This window comes from Pieris rapae, chromosome 7, assembly GCF_905147795.1.
Source record: "Pieris rapae chromosome 7, ilPieRapa1.1, whole genome shotgun sequence".
Taxonomy (NCBI): domain Eukaryota; kingdom Metazoa; phylum Arthropoda; class Insecta; order Lepidoptera; family Pieridae; genus Pieris; species Pieris rapae.
This window is the reverse complement of record NC_059515.1, coordinates 4867324-4886565: the sequence shown is the minus strand read 5'-3', so window position 1 is coordinate 4886565 and position 19242 is coordinate 4867324. Positions and strand designations below refer to the sequence as shown.

The 19242-nt window shown below is 33.9% G+C and overlaps 1 protein-coding gene across 8 annotated transcripts; it reads right to left on the bottom strand.

Moving 5' to 3' along the window:
- Nucleotides 1–76: 76 nt before the first annotated feature.
- Nucleotides 77–18985, bottom strand: LOC111001926 (protein lingerer). Of its 8 annotated transcripts, none has more exons than XM_045629018.1 (29): nt 18891–18985; nt 17447–17600; nt 17028–17099; nt 16186–16308; nt 15867–16002; nt 15484–15633; nt 15251–15330; nt 14233–14304; nt 13875–13973; nt 13289–13399; nt 12496–12580; nt 12016–12107; nt 10500–10772; nt 9903–10004; nt 9528–9609; nt 9023–9144; nt 7992–8078; nt 7425–7586; nt 6990–7100; nt 6617–6704; nt 6081–6226; nt 5673–5774; nt 5248–5328; nt 4749–4887; nt 4105–4208; nt 2917–3027; nt 2474–2509; nt 1413–1507; nt 77–1153 (listed from the first exon to the last, which is right to left on the bottom strand). In XM_045629018.1, the coding sequence occupies exons 2-28, from the start codon at nt 17558–17560 to the stop codon at nt 1421–1423; spliced, it is 2967 nt and encodes a 988-aa protein (XP_045484974.1). In that variant the 5' UTR covers nt 17561–17600; nt 18891–18985; the 3' UTR covers nt 77–1153; nt 1413–1420. The 8 variants fall into 8 exon arrangements, with proteins under 8 accessions (XP_045484974.1, XP_045484976.1, XP_045484977.1 ...); XM_045629020.1 differs by having other exon boundaries at nt 9903–9992; XM_045629021.1 differs by having other exon boundaries at nt 14233–14277.
- Between the last annotated feature and the right edge of the window lie 257 nt (nt 18986–19242).

Genomic DNA, 19242 nt, shown 5'->3' with positions numbered 1-19242 from the left:
ATATCCAAGCAAAAAAGTGAACCATTAAATCATTGAATGAAATTTTGCTATTATGGGTCTTAATAAAAGTGAGTGATGTTGTTCCAATATGTGTATTTCCCTCACACTCAAATGCCCACGAGATCAACAGCATTCTTCACAATAAAAAAGACCTCAACTATTTTACGGTAATGTTACATTACAATAATTAATCACCTACGACACTTTATTTTTTTAATACAATAATTATTATATGTAATTACAAAAAGTCTGTCAACTAAATACAAAATATTCGGCGCGCATAGCGCACCAAACTCTTACACATATACATATTTTATAGAGATAACATATACATAGCACTACCGTTAATTTATAAAACAAAATTGTAACCTATGGGAGCAGACTTAGCGTAAATGAGAATCGAGCCGTCGCGTCGCGTCGCAGTGCGTAACACCACGAAAATCAGAAATTAAACACTAAACCTAATCTAATCTCGCGTTTCAACGCTAATATAGGATAATAAACGCAACGCTCCGACGCTAATACACTAGGAATTTTTAACGAAAAAAAAAACAATTTTTAATTACATAGCTTTTTCATTCAATTTCCTTTCATATTTATTTTACAATATCAGTTATACAGTTTAATACACGAAGGCATCTGTTACGTTACAAATGGACCCACGCGACAACACTTGTATCACGCGTAAGCAGATATCGTGCAAACGAGCGGAACACCAAAACAGCATTCCCGAACAGACAATATCATACACACTGCGGCGTGTCGAATTAATCACAACATACAATTTACAACATGATGAAATAAAATTATTCTAAATACCACCGCGCGCTGATCTGTCCGCGAACGCATAAAAAAACAACTTAAAAACGCACAAGCGTAAAATATATAGAAAACAAGTAGTTTTACGAAGACTTGGCCAACAAAGCTAGATGAAAGACCTTTAGTTAAAACACTTGTAATAATTAAAATAACGCGGAATAAAATCGAAAAAAAAAGTGACATGTAAATGAGGCCGCGTGTTCGTAAAACACGTGTGTATTTGTGAGTACGCAAATGTTACGCGAACACAAGTGTAGCTGAACGCGTTGTGTCAATTGACTGAATGTATGGCTGGCGCCCTATGTACATGTGTCGAATGACCGTTGCTTAACGCCTGAAAACAAAGAGAACTCTATCAAAATATATAAATAATAAAAAATATAAAAGCAATATTTCCATTACATATCGTTAAAATAAAAGCGGTACAAATATATTGTATACCAAAATCAGTTTTTAATACCTAAACACGTCTACCTTAAAACGACAAGGTATACCAAAAAATTAATAGCGTATCAAAAATCGAAATAAAAGGTATAAAAATAAATCTTTAACTCAGAATTTCAGAAAAAAAATAACTAAACGAAGTTGTATACCTCATGGTCTAGTTGGGCGCCCAGTAGGATTGCGAGTATGTTGGCTTACTTCCGGCTGTTTTACCGCCCGCTGTGCGACCTCCAGCGCCGCTCTCCTATAAAAGACATTTATATATTCACATGGAGTCTTGAAGTACTCAGCACAAGGCTCGAGCCTTTTATATATTTATTGAGAACTGGCAGTAAATGTAAAATTAGAATCATTTAATTAATATTTCTTTTTTTATGACGTTCCTATGTGTACATTATGTTACCTATATGAATAAATGATTTTTGTTATTGTTGTTATAGAGGTACGTCTATGCGTAAATGCATTACTGTAAGTAGTACAGAGATGACATCAAATCTAATGATATCTCTGATAAATCCTGAAAAGTCTTACTATATTAACAGTTATCAAGAAAAAACTTTAATATATTTAACAAAAGCATTTAGAAACTTCGTAAGTATTTATAATTTTAAGAAGTTGTAGTCTAAATATATCAACACGGAACGAATGTTTTGTTTTTAAGAATTGGGTACCGGGGATATGGAATCGCTAATGCAGGAACAGTAGTAATGGATAGGATTATATTATGTAAGATTTGACGAAATTGATACAAAAACGTAACTTGTATAGTTTTGACTGCTTTTTAACATATTTTGAACCATATATACCCATATACCAAATCATTTAAATTCTTCTGAGAAAACATAACCATTATATATATACGATACATATACTACATGCACGAAAAGGCGGGTAACAAACAATTACGTAAATATAATACATACGTATACATAAAGCAACATGGGTGCAAACATTGTTATGACCAAAACGAAGATTGGAAACCAACTGATAATTTTTACTGACGTACATTGATGTCTTAGAAAAGTTGAAAACGTTAGTTTGACAAACCACAAAATGAATCACGTTTAAGCCATAACATGTATAACGCAAAACGTAACATCTGTAAATGAGATTTGTGTCAATAATGCATTTTTTAAGACATTTACATTCAGAAAGTTTAGCGTTATGTAAGGTGAGCCAACATAAACATATAATATAATAGATAACTTACCCGCCTAGTATGACTACTGTTCACCCGTACATCCATCTACAAACGAAAGCAAACGCTAACTTTTGTAAAATAAAAAGAAAAACTCTATTTCATGCAAATGTGTATGTGTGAGTCAAATGTTTTTAAAACCATAACACTAACAAAACCGCCACAGACAGATAATAATAACTTGATTTTAACTGTGTTATGTTTGTGTATGTCATGCAATGTTGGTAACATTCATGGGTTAGGTTATGTACGATGGCTCATGCATATGTATACAACAAAACTTATATTTGTCTTCCTAGTCCCGTGTATTATCTATGTACAACAATACCGTAAATATATTCAATACGTTATCTCCACTGCCTTTACCTAATTAATGTTAATGTTTGGTTAATGTAATGCTTAATTTATTTTACATTCCTGTATGTAGTCTGTCAAGGCTTGTATGTGTGCGTTACCTGATGTTGCGGATGGTGGTGTGGGTGGTGGTGCGGCGGCGCGATGTAGAGATGCGAGGCGGCGCCAAATGGCGGTGGCGTACCGCTGTGGAAGCCAGCCTTCTCGTATGTCTGAACATTGTAATACGGGTATAAATGTAGCTTTGTTTTTAAAAGTTGAAAAGCATTAATCTTTTACGAATTTCCGACGTAATTAATTACTCCGTAGTGTGTAATGGGTCCATCCCCAATCCATCCATCCGCAAATAAATTTAGCACGCAAAATCAACACATTTTTTTTCATTCTTGTATAATAAATTAATATTTATTTCAAAGTTTTCATAGAAATGTAGCAAATTAGTTAAGCAATTTTCTGCTATCACTTCAATTTTCAAAAGCAGTTACCACTCCTACCCTAAATCGTACTTATCATTGGTCTACCAGTTGATAGGTGATTCTTTGTTTTAGCTATCAGAGGTTATATCAAACGCAGTTATTGGGTATTCAATAATCGTAACCTGAATTATTGATGTTTAAATTATAGTATAATGAGCAACGACGCAAATTAAGTACCTATATTATGAGAATGAATGAAAACTCAAAACTTTTTTTAAATATTTTGTATATTATTTTTATAATTTTAATGTTAGAATAATAAATAACAATCGAGTACAATATTACTTTTAATTACTCTTATGTAGAAAACTCTGATAACCTAAATAAATAAAATGCTGTTGTAAGCAAGTGCTCATTCGTCACAATGAATATAAAAAAAATAGCAGTTAGTGGCTTATGGCACATAATCTATGCAACATATGCAGTGGAAGAAAGCTAAAACCATGCCAAAGTATTCATAGTTCAAGATTCTAATTTGCTTGCGAAATAATGATATGAAATGATGTTTAAATACAATGGGGCCGTGTTGGCCGGCGACTCTCATCCCCGAGGTTGTAGGTTCGATTCCGAGCTGCGCCAATTATTTTTGTCTATGCGACCATTTATAACTTGGTGGTGGATAAAACATCATGAACCGGCATGTCTCAAAAAAAATTGACGCCATGACGTGTCAAACAGAAATAAAAATGATCCAAGTAACAGATACAAACCCAAGATTACCGGATTATTAAGTAATAAGTAAATTATTAGCGGGAAGTTTTTAAAAGTGATCAGCATATTTTGCAAATGGTTATATAATTTAAATATACTCACATTGACCTTGTTCAGAGTGACATGCGCCTTGCCATACATCGCGTTAGTTAAATCGGCGCTGGCACCTGCCGCTGTCTTGTTGGCGTTGCCTGTGTATGGACCGCCTGCAAGGCGAATACAGTTGAAGAATAACTAGCAAATGTTTATAAGCCACGAGATATCTCATCAAATATAAGACTAGTGCTTTATTTTATCTAGTCTCATAAATTGGAATTACAATGAATAGCATAGTTGTTATCTATGGCTAACTAGAAATTTGTATTATTACCATAGATAACAGAACTGGCTAATTTTCTTATGTTAGTCATAAGAAAATTAGATAAAATAAATGCAGAAATAAGAGCTAGAACAGGTGTGACAGACATTCTCACTAAGATTGACCAAATGAAATGGACGGCTCATATGCTACGAAGCTCCCATATCACTCGCCGTTAAACCACTTTTAATCTGGAGCACTGCACTTAATAAAATGGATACATTCACTCACAAATAAAATATTGTATAGACTCAATGTTCAGACTCGTATTGAAATTGAAAAATGTGTCCGGCCAAAAAGGTTTGCTATTTCTGACATGTCAAAAAATTAGAGCTGTCAGAATTATACGATATTAAAAATCAGAGTATAAATTACTATAAATGTATACCTGGTTTGTAGGTGTCCTGCGCATCGTAGGGCGGCTGTTGCTGTTGCGAGTAAGCTGACACTTTGCCGCCCGTGGACACGCCCACGCCACCCACACCGCCCACTCCTCCTACGCCACCCACATTTGATCCACCACCATACTGCAAAAGTTTTTGTTCACCAAGTTATTAGGCCGCTTACGTAGCTTAGGCTTACCGTACGTGTATAATTATAACTTCCTGTGGTTTTAAATTCGGTTAAACATAAAAATAGTGGCAGGTACAATTGCGTTAGTAGAATTGCTCGTAAGTGAAGTTACTTAAAACTTAAATCTTTATAAATTATTAATCTGCAATAATTATAGAGTTGTCAAAACATTTATGAGCCATGTCGCAAATTTGATTACACCATTTCGTATAAGAATATTGGAGAACAAATTCAAGCGTGTTCTAGAATTTATAACAACATAATTGATGTTTTTGGTATTTTGCTAAAATTAGGATTATTTTAAATGTACTTACAGTTGGGTAGACTCCGTACTGATAAGTTGTAGGTGGAGGCTGATAGAAGTATGCGTAACCTGGCGGTAACGCCGCTGGAACCTAATGTTTATACATAAATAAATTTTAATAGAGATAAAATATAAAAGACATTATGTTTTTTAGCATTTTTTTGCAACATATAGTAAATAACTAAGTTCACAAATCAAATTCGAAATAATATTTTAATAATTATCCAAGTCATTAAACTATTTATAACTTCTAAAATCCGAGTCAATTAACACCACGATCATCCATATAAGAAGACGGAAAAGCTAAACTTGTATTCATAAAAATCCTTTGGATTTTTGAAGTTGGTTTTAATTGCTCATATTGTAGTCAAATAATGACATAATATCCGTAAGCTTTGTTAAGACATAGTTACAGTATTCAAAAAATTTCTTTACCTGTTGTGGCGAGGCAGCATCAGTTCTTGGGAATCTTTCGGCAGCGCCTAGACCAAAAGTACTGCCATCCCGACCGCCATAACCGACTTCGTAGTATCCACCCTGCGATACAATAGCTATGGTTAGGGTATTATATTCTTATAAAATATAGTATATTTTACCGTTATACATTTTTTTCTATTATTTTGTCTCTAATATAGTCCAACAATTACTGTTTCATTCAAATAATATATTATTTACAGAAATAAATAAGTTTAATTACATCTCATTCTCTATATTAAATTTTCGTGGGTTATAAAAAGAACATGTTAACAAAAAGAGATAACGACAATTATTGTTATGAGTGATTAAATATCACGTTGGTCTGCCATTCTGTATTTTTAAATAAACACCATGTATAAAACTTACCATATGATGTGGCAGCGTGCCCCGGCATAGTTGTTCGTCGTAATAGGCACCCCCGTATAAGGCTCCGCCCGCGTAGCCAGCGCCTGCACCTGCCCCCGCACTGCTGCCTGATGTCGACGACACGCCACTGTTCACTGCTGCACTTGCTACAAATTATTTATTTTTTAATACAGACTCACGAACTAAATAAGTAATGAATTCATTTATTAAACATATTTTAGAGACTAACAAAAAAACATTGAAGTTTCAGAAAAAAAAAAAAAAACACGTGTTTGTAAAATACGACATACAATGTTGCCTTCGAGATTTTGATTTTTTTTTTATTTGCTACTTATAAACGGTACAATAAACTAATATGAGTCAGAATTACTCCACTAAGCTACTAAAAAGGAATTTTTATAGCGGGAGTATGTTATGCATACTCGCCACGCCCCTAGTTATGTGGGATTTAATTACTAAAGGTGTACCTGTTCCTATTGATAAAATGTATCCTAAAAAAACAAGCACTTCAAAATGGAAAAGAGAATTTTTCTTACCCGTAGTTGTCACAACTTTGGCAGTGGACGTCTGTTGCGTCGTTGACGCGTTCGTTAAACTGTTACTTGACGCAACTGAGTTGTCGTACTGCAAGTAAATAATAAAGTTGTAGAAATAATTCTACATTTAAGACCCGTTTAATTCAATTTTATATTTAAGCACAGCAGATATAATTTTATAAGTCGATATTATAGTAACAATTGAAATCGAATCAATATGACTTTTGTTTTCTTTAACTAACGCATTACTTAAATATGAGTATTATTTTTAATTTCTTTATTGAAGTAATAAAACGTTGCATATATAGAAGAAAAGCCAATTGAATTATTAGGATATTCACACCAAGACTTCACAAAACGTCGTCTATCGTACCTGTGTTTGTTCCTTATGTTTGGCCGGCAATTGCGAAGGTTGGTAAGGCGTATAAGGCGCCGCAGTGTATAGAGCACTTCCACCATACACTCCCGCAGATGAGGACGTTTGCTGAAATAAGGACAGATTATAATTTAAAGATCTGACAGTTACAACAAACTTGGTAAACCTAGCAGTACAACTATGATAAAGGATTGACAAACTAAAATTATATAATATAGATATATATGTACATATATTATAGTGATCAATAAGAAAACAAACTCTTTCTAAAAGATATACCCTACTATACATAGTAGTTTCAAAGAAATCATTTCTCTATGAAAAATCGATAACTAATATTCTCCCAAGCAGTTAATTAAATTGTGGGCGAAAATGGTCAATAAATGAGCTACTATTATTATTAACTGGGTAGTTTGTAGATGAACCTTGTACCTGATAAGAGTTCATTATTGGTTGGTAAGTAGTAAGGGTGACACTAGACGGGTATGGGGCGGGGTTGATAGGCGCCGCATGAGACGCTCCCACGCCCGCCGCAACGCCCGCCACGCCAGCGCCTGCTACCGCTCCCGCTAGAGATCCTGAGCTTGAGTTTACCTAAAAGAAAAGAAAAGTATAAAAAAAATATATCTTTATGACACAGCTTACTTTTCTTTATAATACACAAGATACAAATGGATAAGACAAGCTGAAATAAATGCAAGGCTTAATAATAAGTTATCGACCGGTTTTTATATTAAAACCAAAGGTAGTAGTTGTACATGTTGTAGACTTTTCTAACAGTATATAGACAGTAGCCTTTTATATTTTATTTCAAAACATATTTGTAAATCCCAATAACCTGTTACTAATTAAAAAATGGTAAAATAATTATAATCGTTTTTAAATTAAAGTAAACAAATCCCATCCCACCTATAGTTGACCTTATTATTATATACTTATTTTATAAAGAATTTATTAATAAAAACTTTTAATATTTTAGAGCTTAGAATCATATAATACCTGTGGCGCATATAAAGCTGAACCATATAGGGGTGGATGATGCGATACACCGCCACTTGGATATACAGTTGCAGCTCCCGTCGCGGGCTGCGAAATAAGATACAACTACAGTCAAAACCATTTACCATGACATCGTCTAGATTCTAGAAGAACATATCGGTTATATTGACCTAAATCAAAGGTCCCGGCTGAATTCTATTGTATTAGGTTCTTAATAACAACGTCATCGGATGATACGACTGTCAATTATTACGAACAATAATAGGTACCTTCGATGTCGTTACAACAGATGACTGTATAACTATAAAATTTATGATTACGAAACTTAAACTTATAAGGGGGAGATTTGACCAGCAGCAGTCAATTAGCTAACACTATCATCATTTACCGTGTAAATTTGGTCTAAGTTAATTGAAATGAAAATAGCCCTGATCTACAATTAAAATAATATTACCGTTATTTTAATTACACACCCTGCATATTGAAAGTTTATTTTGTGTGGATATGTAATATTAGTTAAAACGGCTTTGTGTCCTTTACATTGACTATGTTCATTTACTGTAAGAATGTCTTATGTAGTGTAGTGGGTAGGATTTGTACCCTTATAAGACAATGAGAAGATAAAAACTTAACAAAAACTGCACAAATAAACAGAAAAAACCGTTGTTTCCATTACTATGAATCTGAATACATTCCATTAAAATGAATCAACAGCTAATGATGTCTTTATTAGCCCTTCGGTGAAACTCAAAAACCGGCATCGGCACTTTGTAACTCGAATAGCGATAGCGACAGCTGAAGTTTATGTATGGATTTTCCATAAAGATCTCTCAATTCTCGTAGTGCTGATACACACAATATAGATGACTTACACAGTACCGTGGGCACTAACTCCCACTGGAAGAATGAAGTTATCCTGACAATTCTAGTATCAACTAATTCTCATTCTATATGTATATATATATATATCATTATTATAAATTCAAATAATTTTCCAATTTCATACAGTATGCAACGTCTAGCCTCATTACCTTCGTTCGGTGGTTGTGATGCGCATAGTGCTGATGGTGGTGATGCATGGACTGCGCTGCGTTACTCGCACTTGTGTCCGCTACCACCGCCGCTGCTAGAGACGCTGACAGCTTTTCTATGGCTGGAATCCACACAAAATGTAAGACATCAGAATACTTTGATAACTTACAACAATATAGTTACACCACATGTCTAAAGATTTGTGTTGTGTAAATAAAGAAATAATTTGTAATTAAGACTGGGTCATTCAAAATTCTATCTTTTATTAACGCAAAATATATTATGAATTAAATTAAATATTGACACTAAAGTGTGATTAAAGGAAAATAAAAATATTTAGTTAAAATTAATTTTATGTTAAATATTTTTTGTTAATGTTTTTTCCTTGTAAAATCGGCAATATAAACATTACCGATTTAAAAAATACACCGAGATAAAAAAAATTAAACATAACAAGGAAAACATTACATTTATATCAACAATATATATAAAAGATTAACTTACATGTAGCATTGGATACGGCAGGTTCTGAAGAGGTCGGCTGACTTATGTTTGTAGAATCCACAGCATTTAGACTTTCATTTAACTGAAATAATATTGTATCTATAGTGTAAATGTTAAAGATTTAAACATACCAAAAAAAGTATTTACTTTTTGAGAGTATTTACTCTCAAAATGGGCTTTCAGAAGATTTCGAAATCTGAACGTACAACAATAAATTTAATATTTTGCTATTCACGCAAAGCCGGTTTTAAATACCATTCATAAAATTTAACTATTCGAATTTCACTAAAACCTACCCGATGTCACGGTCTAAAAGATAACGCGCATAAATAAAACTAAGGTAAAGATTAGCAAAACTTTAAAGCCATATCTCACCATAGCATTAGAATTGGGATATGTGGTTGTAGACGCCTCAGAAACCGTGTCATGACTAGTCGCGACCGGCTGCTCCGCTTGTGACGTCACCTGCGAGGCGTACTATCATACATTATTGTAACATAGATACAACAGTATATATAAAAATATTTATATACAATATAATTTATTATTTTGTTCTACCTAATTTTTAAGTTTATATGTTTTGCGTTATCGTCAGCTATAATACCGATTTAAGTGTTTGAGTGGCATTAAGAAATTTACTATGTCTAATTTTTATATGTATTTTAGTTATTTTATAGGGTCTTGTAACATCTGGAGATAACCATAACTTAAACAGAAAATTTGTAGATGGAATAATTGAAGGTAGTAAAAATTTCCGCGAATCACATTACGATATAAAACTTAAGTTATTAAAATCGAGTAAGCTTCTAAAATGTGTGTGGTCAAAAGAAAAACGAAATCAAAGTTTAAGTGTCCAATAATTGAATCATTCCGATATTTTTTAGATCATTTTTATCGTCACGTTATAGACTAAAACACACTGACACTCTTGTTGTAACCGAAAAAGGTAAATAAACATGGTTAAATATCTACCTGCTTGGATCTCTGTTGCACCGGCGTATGGGGCTGTTGCACAGGCGGTGCGTTCATGGACTGTACGCTGGGTTGTGTGGGCGGCGTGGGCTGTGGCGGTGTGTGTGCCGTGGGCGCCTGTTGCACCTGAGCGACCTGCTGGCCCACTTGCGACTGAGGCGTGTGTTGGGGTGTGTCCAGGGTGTCAGGTTCCAGAGCACCAAATTGTACATCGAGGAATATACCGCTACCACTTTCGCCACCTCCTGGCATTTCTACCGCTGATGATGGTATCTATAAGATTTATAATTATTTTATGGCTTTGCAAGCTATAAGAATGATAGGATTCAATAGTAATTGAAACATTTAAAAGATGTTTCAAAAAGGTAAACGTAGCCTTTTTGGAAGATGTGATTGCGTATATGTATTATATTACGTCAACAAAAAAAAATCTAGAGAAGAGGCGAACGGGAAAGAGATTCACCTGATGATAAGTGATACCGCCCCGCCCATGGACACTCTCAATGCCAAAGCCCTTTTCTCGAAAGAAGCTAAATCAAATCGTTCGTCGTTCGGAAATATTTAAGTGGTTGCTTGGTTCCACATAGTGGTGGTGCACACCAGAAACTGCTTTAAAAACAGCTCAACCGATCGAAGGCTTTCGCTATATCCAAACAAACCCTCTGCCCATATATCTGTAAGGTATACAAGACGCTGAATTACCAAGAACACAGCCGTACTTAGAATCGCTAATTAGCTGGTGACCTAAAATATTGGTATATATCATTTTTGAGAACAAGAAGGTTATAGCTATTGAGCTATCGTAGTAGAACGGATCCAATCTGTCGTCTTTTCTAGTGATAAATCCGGTATTGAAGCGGTCTTCAAGCACTTCAGGACAATTCCGAAAGAATACAGGTAGAGAAAAAAAGGCGCATTTGGATCGGAGCCAACTCAGGAACACAATACGCAGCACAATTAGGCCAAAAGCCTCGTTCGACTTATGAAATGTCCAAGGAAGATAGTGCTTTGCGGACAACCAGAATATGATGTACATATGTTATACATATAAAGTCAAGTTGGAAATCCTTCGCGGTGTGGGCCAGCGAGTCATCCTCCATGTTCACCGGTGGAATTGACGGCTTGACAAACATTCACTTGGACGGCTTTTGGCACCAGAAGGCTCGAGACCCCGGAAGAAGGCCGGCCAATCTCTTGCCAAATCTGGCAATGTGCTCAGATTTTGCCCGTCAGCAGGACTTATAAGCAGAGTTATATGCTTTTTTTAAGAAAATGGAGAGTTCCATGCCCTGCAGAACCACAGAATTGGTTCGGTCACGCAACGATCTGAAGAACCCAAAGGAGTGTCTGGATTTTTGGTCAAGCCCGGGGCACAAAGGCATGATCCAATTTGTACCCCGCAGAGGTAGATAGTAGCTAGGGAGGATTTTTGAGTTTAGAGACTCCAAAATTTTCCCAATGTAAACTGTATTTCACTGTCTTTAGATACGAAAGTTTATATACATATTAATTATACCTTAGAAGGCGGAGGCACCCTTGCTCTCTGCGGTTTCCTCTGACTGGCCATATCAGCCGATCCATACACACCGTAGTTGCTTGCGTACACACCTAAACATGTACAAACAAGATATACCGATCATCTAATAAGAAATGAACATAAATATTCCAACCCGGATAACCGCCTCAATATCCCACAATTTCTAAATAGCATCTATTCAATGACATTAGAAATTAATGATACTAATAAACTGTAATTTTGTTTTGTGGGGCTCAAATGTTTAAATCCCAGTCTTTGAAATAAAATATTTTTCAGCGTAATAAAACTATAGAGTTTCTACAAGAAAATCTGATTAAAGGCTAAAAAATCTTAATACTATATTTACACTTCTTTTTTTTTATAGAACAGGGCGCAAACGGGTACTTTATTATTTTTTCAATCTTTTCTTCTTTATTTACATTGCTTCATTTTAGGTTATTAATTACACATAATACATACTGTTTTCATGCCTCTGAGCCTGATGAGTGAGTTGCGATAAGTACTGCGACTGCGCCGCGCTCAAACTGCCAGACATTCCCATTGGCTGAAAAAAAAAATATTTCTAATTTCCTACTAATTGCAAGTACTCTATAAATTTGAATAACTCCGGGTACCTTAACACCGCTACTGAAAATGAAAATCGGCAATGCTGCTATGATTCTGAATAGGAATTTAATACAACATTTAATAAAATATTTTAAAGCTTTTCAGCATTGGGACTTTAAAGATTGATTAATAAAAGCAACGTAATTTAAAGCTTAGCCAGTTGGTAAAGTATAGAGATACTTTACCAAATGCCTAAACTTTAAATTACATCACTGTTTTTACAAGGCAAAGGCTAAAATGTTGCCACTTAACATAAAAGTCAAACATTCCTCTGTTAAAAAGATAATATCTATCGACTTTGGTAATACATTCCTTATGTTATCGTAATACTACAGAACTACAAGATATAACGTATAAGCTTCTTTTTTTTGGACCACAAAATTAGCACAAACACATGTCAAAAATATAAAAAACGGTGTCGTCCCTAAAACATGTGGACACGACCAGCGAAATCAGGTAGATACAATAAATACTGTTAATACAAAAACAACCATAAAATTAAAAATACAAATTATAAAGAATTAAACTATTCGAACCAAGAAAAGAAATTACCGGTATTGTGTTCTAATTCTACCCAAAGAGACCAGCGAACCATGAAAAATGTCATTCTTATGCACGTAGGAGTTATGAGTAATATATATTTTACCTGATGATGGTGGTAAGTATCGACCGGTTCTGCGGCAACAGGTGGCGCTTGTTGAACGTTCACGGGCCCACCCGTCGCTGGCACACCACCCGGGACGGACACCATTTGTTGCTGAAATTCATTTTAATTTAGTCCCGGGTCACACAACATGTTCCCATGTTGGAACAACACTAAATTGATATGGAATTCTGTGCCGTATAATCTAAATAAGTAGTTGTTGATACAGATGCAGACAAAATAAAAAAGATATAGATACAATAGAAGAAGAGGAAGGCTCTTGTCAGCAAAAGGCAGCAAAGCTCTCGAAAATAATGGTACCAAATAAGAAAACCTATATAACTCAATATTTTGCTTGACCTGTACTTTTAACAAAAAGGCGATATGCAGGCACACATTAACAATTTAAAAAAAAGTACCCATAACACTTTGTTTTTTTTTACGGTAAGTTCTCAACAAATTAGTTCGTAAGAGTCGTAAGATTTTAAAAAGACAATAAAATTCTCCTACTATGCAATACTTTTGCAAGGTTCCGTATATATAGACGTATATTTTATTTCTTTGAATATTTAACCGTAAAATAATTCACCTCAATTATATTGGAGTGATGTTGCTGGGTGTTATGATACGTGTATGTGGGTATATGGCCCTCTGTGGGACCATTTGATTCTGAGACCTCCCAATCCTCCTGCAAACAGAAGACTGGTAAGTAAAAGATTTTGTTACTTCTAATACAGAGAATTTTTATTTTTTTAATATTTTCTGCATTCAACCAAAATGTGTATTGCTCCCAACGATGGGCACTAAGTTAACTAAAAATTGTAAACTTTTTGCTTTTAGAGTTATTCAGAACTTATATACAATGCCACAAAACATGGACTATTTGTACTGTTGTTGCCAAACACTAAACTTGAAATGGTTCTTAAGTATTAAGAAATAGAACTTACATTAATTGTGACCTGCGCAGGCGCGCCGTTGCCGTCAGCTGCATTCTGTGCCAAGGAACTCGGAGTGAACACCTACGTACAGACACTACTCAGTACAGTCACATATAACCATAGACAGGAAATCGATTGAGCAAAGCAAATTGCCAATATGTTATTCAAATTTTAATTAGTAACTGCTTTGTTGCGCTGTTGATGTTTCTCTAAAAAGCACGCCTTTTCTGTCGTGTGTCCACTGACAGCAGTTATTTTTATAGGAAATTTACAACTAATATTAGAAATAAAAAGAAGCCCAACCCCAACAGGTAAATTGTAATTTATTAACTTTTTGCCAATGCTAATATTAGAAAGAGACAACAATCACAATTAGCTGTCTTCCTTTTCTAAGCTTTTGTTAAAATAATAACAATTATTTTAAATTTCGAATCTTTAATATCCTGTCGTATATTGTAAATTTGAAATGTAAAATAATTGTGATTATTGTATGTTACAGTTATGTAAAGATTGCTCAATCCATTCTCTGTCCATGCATATAACCGAATTGTCAGTGCCTATACAGGGTTAATTTGAATAAAAAGCTATAGCCATTTATGAAGCAAAGTTTCAACAAAGCACAATCAAATAAACCGTGTGACATTTAAATGTCAAAAAGAAGAATGTGTATTTTGTTAAAATTTCAGTTCTAATCGGCTTGCATAAACGAAAGAGAGTGAAAATGTAAGACGAATTCAAGACGCCATTTGTTTGACATCACATCACATTTAGTTCAATTAAAAACGTTAACAGAGACAAAGAAAGCACCATTGATTTATCGTTTTACAATCCCACTCTCAAAAATTTTCGGCTAAATTATCGATTCACACCCGTAACAACGTTAAATTAGTAGTACATACCAAACTTAAAGATAATTAATTTTTTATAATTTCTAGTAAATTTTCATATGATTATTAATATATTATTAAAATATGTTTTTTAACTTTATATTTTAGACATAACTTCATCATCATCCTAATTTACTGACCTTTGTATCTGATAGAGAGCCAGACCATTCTTCGTTGTCCCAGTCTTCTGTTGTCGGGAACGAATCACCCATGTTGCCACCTGAAAGTATTTAACATAATATTATTCTCAATTGGATGAAGAATATAACATGAAAATGTAATTTAAACATCAACATTTTTTATATCTATATTCTTTTCACCAAATGTAGTGACAAAATCATATTTCCTGTTAAGCATTGCTTTTATACTTTACCATTATCACCGTTGTTCCAGGAATTCTCCCCCCTGTCTCTTCCACCCCTTCCTCCTCCGCGTCTGCCCCCTCTTCCCCCTCGGCCTCCCCGAGCCACTCCCCGCCCGCGACCAGAGCCCCGTCCGCGAATGCCTTCGCCTTCACCGCGACCTGTCGTGATCATTTTTATTTTATTATCATTATGAGTGATGCCTTAACCTGCATAATTTGTACTGATATTGCACATGAAAACTTTGCGGCGTAAGTATCATACTTTATTAAAGTAACATCTAATATATTAATCTATATCAATTTAGTTCTGGAATTCTAAAAAATATAAAAACATTTATGAATTTTAAAATCAGACTTTTTTTTTATAATAGTAATATAAATAGTATACTCACGTGGTCTAGGCCCGGAGCGGCCCCTTGGATCCCTGGAATCGCGGGGTTCGCGTCCTTCCTTCACAACTTCCACTTCACCGTTGCCGGCTGGGGCTGGTGGCTTTTTCTTCTTCTTCTCATTAGTCTGCCATTCACTCTGTAGCCGCAATTATAAGAAACAACTTCAAATTTGAAAAGTGCTAAATAGGTAGGTAGTATAAGGCAGGTTCCTCAGAGGTATGTCTAATTATCTACCTAGATTTTTTTATAGCAAGCTTCAGTAAGTAATTGTGATGCCTGCTGGGGTGATAATATCTAGTCAAACTTTAACCATTTTTACCTGTATCCTGGGACTCTCTTCTAACAGCAAGTTACAGGCGGCATCCATATCGTTATCAGTGTCGTGCAGAGCGGAACACACCTCTTCTTCAGATTTGCATGTCATCTCCATCAGCTCTGTCACCTGCAATGGGAAAAATTTGCAGTTCCAACTTTTGTAAAATAAAAAAAAATTAATTAGGATAGAAAACTAATTTAATAAGAATTTATTTATACATGGATCAATGTTACTCATACATTACATAACTTGATAACCATAATTTGACTCTTATATAAGGCTGTTATATCATTTAAAAAAATCTGGTTTTGTATATGTAGAAACTTAAAAACTATGTAACTTTATTATAAGTTTTTGCTAAAAATTCATAATAATTTTACAATATGTAGCGTACAATTTCTGGTGTTACATTGGATTTGTAAACCAAAGTTCGCACTGAAACTAATTGAAGCTAATCCACTCATTTCAGCATTAGATAAAACATAAGTGAAAATATACTAATCATAGTCATTCCATATTGATAGTGAGTATTGATTTTCCACTTCAATGTACTGCACTATGACATCCAGTTGTAACATGTCAAGGGCAGATATAAACTAAATTGTATATTGTTATCTTTCTTATAAAAAAAAAACAGGTATTAATAAAGAAAAGGCATCTAAGGCAAAAGTGGTTGTTGCTTTTCTCCTATGGCCTATTTGCAGCATCATATTGTAAGGTAATCAGAAAGATTCCAAGTAATCGCTCCAGAGGATTTCAATTATTAGTGGTGCATAAAGTATTGTGTTGTTTAAAATACATGACAATTGTTTCCTTAAACTATAAAATCTATATCTGTGGCTTACCATTCTGCGAACATCAGCTTCCTCGCCTTTACGGTCAATTATGTTTGCAAGACGGAGTTGTTCTGAGGTTGCCTGTAATTTAAACATACTTAATTATAGAATTACGCTAAAGCCTGTTTGATGTTGATGGTCACTTTAAACTAAGAAACATTTTGGTAAAGTTCATGATTAATCAATTCTAAACATAATCAAGTGTTATTACAAAGGCAAATCACAAAAAAATATGTCTTGTAATGTTGTGGGTAACCAACACAGTAGTTGTAACAAATATTTCTTTCGGACTGTCAAATACAATAAAATACACTTATCACAAGCATATAATTTTATTTTACTTAAGAAAGTACCATTGATGTGAAATGAAATATTAATATTACTATATTGTTTACTTACATAAATAAAAGAAAATACTTAAGACTGACCTGTGGCTTTGCCTTTTCTTTTGGCTGTTGCTTATCTGATGGCTTCCCTTTTTCCTGTTGCTTTCCCTCCTTGCCCTTTGCACCACCCTTGGTGGCGCGCGCACCCAAACTCATTATGACCTATCTTATATATACAGCCTCTATTTACAAGCAGCTGAAACAAATTTAAAAGTGAAATAATTTTAATTGTATATTTATATAAATTTTTAACACGAAAGTTCTAAGAAACAGTGAGTCATAAAAGATAAATGCAGAATGTGTACTAAGAAACAGTTTACAAAGCAAAATGTTATTGCATTAGAAAAGTAGGTTGAATGTATACAGCTCTGATTCTGGTGTCATATTACCTTACTTTAGCATAATATAAATTATGCATGCATACAGGGAGATTGTACTCTTAAACTGCATCATAATATAGTAAGACTGATCATTGTATTGTTCTTCATCCAAAAGAATGCATTGTATGCAAGAAGGCTGTCTACATCCAAAATCAGCCATACCTTATAGACATATTACTAATATTCTATAAATGTATCAATTCATGGACCTTCAGTAAAATATCTAATTTTAATTAGTGAATTCAGAGACCACTCTACTGTAAAAATAGGCCTATTCATAATAAGCTAGCAATGACTATTTTATCAATATCTTAATTCAATATCTAAATTATAATATAGTGGTTTCCAAATGTTATTACTTTTTTTAATTATAAAAGATAGTATTCAGAAAATGAATAATCTATTTTAAACCATAATATTTGCACAATAATTAGTGATACTTTTGTTTACCTATAATGGAAACAATTAAGATACTGTAATGTAAAAAGTCAATAAACTGTAAATTATACAGTTGATATTGTTAGTTACTACATAAAATAGGAAATAGATAAAATAATTATTACTAGACGCGCAAATTTAAAAACCAAGCTTGATTGGTAAACAAACATTTGAGTAAAATACAAAAGGTGATATGTATGCACTATCTCCGGTTGATAACCAGATTTATGATATCATTATGTTTTGATATAATTCTAAAAGGCCTGTTTTAATAGAATTTGAGAAACTGCACAATGAATCATTGAAAACTATTGGGCAACGAGCCGACACCAATTAAAAACTCGGAAGATTACAAGGGAATAGCATTTTGATTTATGCAAACGAAAAGTTCTCACGTAAAGCGAAAGCAAACGTCATCAATTTCAAAGACATTGAACCAAGACGAAATATAATAGGCGGCACATGTGGGGGACGCCATTCCTGAAGCACCTTTCTTGGTATCAAAATGACAGTCTTTGTTGAGGAAATATCCTTGTTCGCCACAACTCACAAATAACTAATAATCACATCATTACACTTCTAATGCTTTGCTATATATTTTTACCTTTTGGGTAGCTATTTAATTGGATTATTACACGGTTTTCAATAAAATTTGCGAATTTCCATACCTGTGAAATGCGCTCTCAAACGCAAGCTGATCACGTGACTATGCTAGGGATGTACCTCGAATTTTTTTAATAATAGTTGTTCATTAGTTACGATTCAACGAATGGCCAGTGTTATTTGTTGATCAAAACCAAATATATCTAATTCAGGAACTATAGAAAAAAAAACAATTATGAAAAATAATGTTGAAGATGTAAAGATTTAAATGTACGTTTCTAGTAAACATTTAACATTTTTCAACCTTATTATAATAGTTTGAGGGTTATAAGTTATCGGTGTTAATGACTGACTGAACGTATTGATTAATTTTATTTATATGAAGATTTAATAATGGTAGCTGTTTTTAGTCAAAAT